The sequence below is a fragment of the Galendromus occidentalis genome, unplaced genomic scaffold, assembly GCF_000255335.2.
Source record: "Galendromus occidentalis unplaced genomic scaffold, Mocc_1.1 scf7180000076895, whole genome shotgun sequence".
Lineage (NCBI taxonomy): Eukaryota > Metazoa > Arthropoda > Arachnida > Mesostigmata > Phytoseiidae > Galendromus > Galendromus occidentalis.
In genome coordinates this window covers 94-2291 of record NW_003804884.1, presented here as the reverse complement: position 1 = coordinate 2291, position 2198 = coordinate 94, and the positions used below count along the sequence as shown (strand labels likewise).

General features: G+C 47.4%; 1 protein-coding gene across 1 annotated transcript; it reads right to left on the bottom strand.

Annotated features, from left to right (window-relative positions):
• Positions 1–1100: 1100 nt before the first annotated feature.
• On the bottom strand, positions 1101–1721 carry LOC114828037 (uncharacterized; the record flags this gene model as incomplete). Its single annotated transcript, XM_029110620.1, has 1 exon — positions 1101–1721. A coding segment is annotated over one exon (621 nt), but the record flags the coding sequence as incomplete, so codon positions are not given.
• Between the last annotated feature and the right edge of the window lie 477 nt (positions 1722–2198).

The following is a 2198-nucleotide window of genomic DNA, read 5'->3' as shown; positions in this document are numbered from 1 at the left end:
AATACAGTGACACCAGGGAAGTGACAAAAGTGAGGACACCACATCACAAAAGTGAGTAACTTGAACGGTAGTCGAACACAATAGACACATACACACATGGTAAAACGAAGGTGGACAGGGTACTGGGTGTATGTCACCGACAAAACAGACCGACGGCTTCTAAGATCTCTGGCGATCGAGGAAGCCGACGAAGAATGGCCAAAAATGTCCCAAGAAGAAAGAGAACCATACCACATGGCAGCAAGGGCACGAAACGGCCTACCAAACCCGTGCACCAGACTAGACTGTGAGAGCACACGAGAGCGAGCCACCAGGCTCAAAGCTAAGCTGGAGGCCCTCGAGGCCCGGATCAGGGACCTAATACAGCGGGGAACCCACAACCAGAAAGCGAAGCGCAGACGCAGTACACGAAGGATACAAAAGAGGGGAACCAAGTGAGCCCCTGGTGGGGTCCCGGAAGACATGCACAGCAACAAGGCACGGGAACTAAAGCGATAATCGCCTGAATAGGTCCCGAACCAAGGAAACACGGAAACCCCGACAATGCCAAAAACCGGAAAAGAAAAAACCGCAGACACTACAGGAACAAGACAAAGACCGAAATGCATCAGATGCTGGATACACGAACTAAGGGCACCCAGTCGAGAAAACAAAGACAAAAATGAGACGACCCATGCCCAGCCACGAGCAAAAAAAACCAGTGACAGGTAGTATCTTCGACACTACCGTTAGGCGTGAAAACGTCAGATACATCCGGTGTTCTTCTGCTTATATCGACTGACTGTCGGAGAATCTTCATGGCCATATAGAGTACATGCTGAGGAGTCACTCCTCGTCGATCACTTCTCCTAATTTCCGACATGCACATACTGTATGCGCTCGCTCGAATTCTATCCCCAGTAATCGATTGCATTTTCCGAGCGAGGCCTAAATATATCGCTGGGAATGACAGCTCCTCCGCGTGAGTGTCATATATTATACATTCCGGTCTTCGGTTCTGGCCTGGAGCGATGTTAAGGCAGTGTTCTTCATTCCATATCATCGTCTGTTGTCTTGAATGAATCAACTAAGACTCGGGAGCGGTACTCGCGTCTAAGCTTTCAATGACATCCTCGAATGGATCTAGAGGTTCGCCTATCGACTCTGAGTTTTTTGAAGACCGACCAATCAATCTTTATGTTGTAATATCTGTAGAGTGGTTGTTCGACTAAGTACCGTAGCCATGCGTGAATTGTGGACTTTTTAATGGAACCGCAGATGTAGGATGACTTGTGGACAATGTTTTTCCTTAAATTGACATTGAACGCATAGTCGTCATCGAGAGATCTTGGTAAGCATTGAACCATAGTGTCCACATCCGGAACATTGATCACCTGTCCAATTATGCCATAAGACCCCTCGTGTCGTAGTCTACGGACTCGCATATATGGAAGTCGCGGTGAAATTATTCTCTCGCACACAGGATGTAATTTGGGCAAGTCTGTGGGCTTCTGTGGGTATGTATATCCATTGATTCTACTGAGACTGGGTATTTTCTTATTCCTACAAATCTTGTAGCAATTGTGGCAGAGTCTGAAACTGACGGCATCTTCGTCCGGGAAATATGGTGCCAAATAATCTGCCATCTGAGAGGTGATCGGCTTCAAATCCCGTACAAACCAGATGCGATCGCAAACATCGCATTTGTGTCCAAATTCATTATCGGAAAACATGCGACGGAACTGAATTGTGGCACGTTCCCATAATTGAGTGTATGTGAAACATCGTGTCAGCTCAACTTCACCGTCAGAAGAATCGTTTCGACTTGGCTCGTCGATCGATGTTGAAATGTCATTTGATTCGTTTACTTCCCTGCGGGCATCGTCTTCCCCTCCAGTACCACGAGACACGACCGATGAAGTCTCTCGGCGACGCTTCCGATGTTCAGCTGACCTCCCAGCAGAAGTTTTCTTTCTTTTCACTGCCCTGCCCGCTGAAGCTTTCGCTCGCCGTATGTTTTGCCTTCTACTGGCGGTTTTCGGCCGCATCATGGAAAATTCACAATCTCAAATGATCAATGCCGATGACGATCACTAATCAAGAATGTAATGAACTCGACGGATTCCTCCCATGATAACGAAGAACCCTTGAGTGGCACTAGGTTTATGTCCCGAGTCCCGACAAAACACTCGATTTTGGAAGTATAATCTAGATGTTCG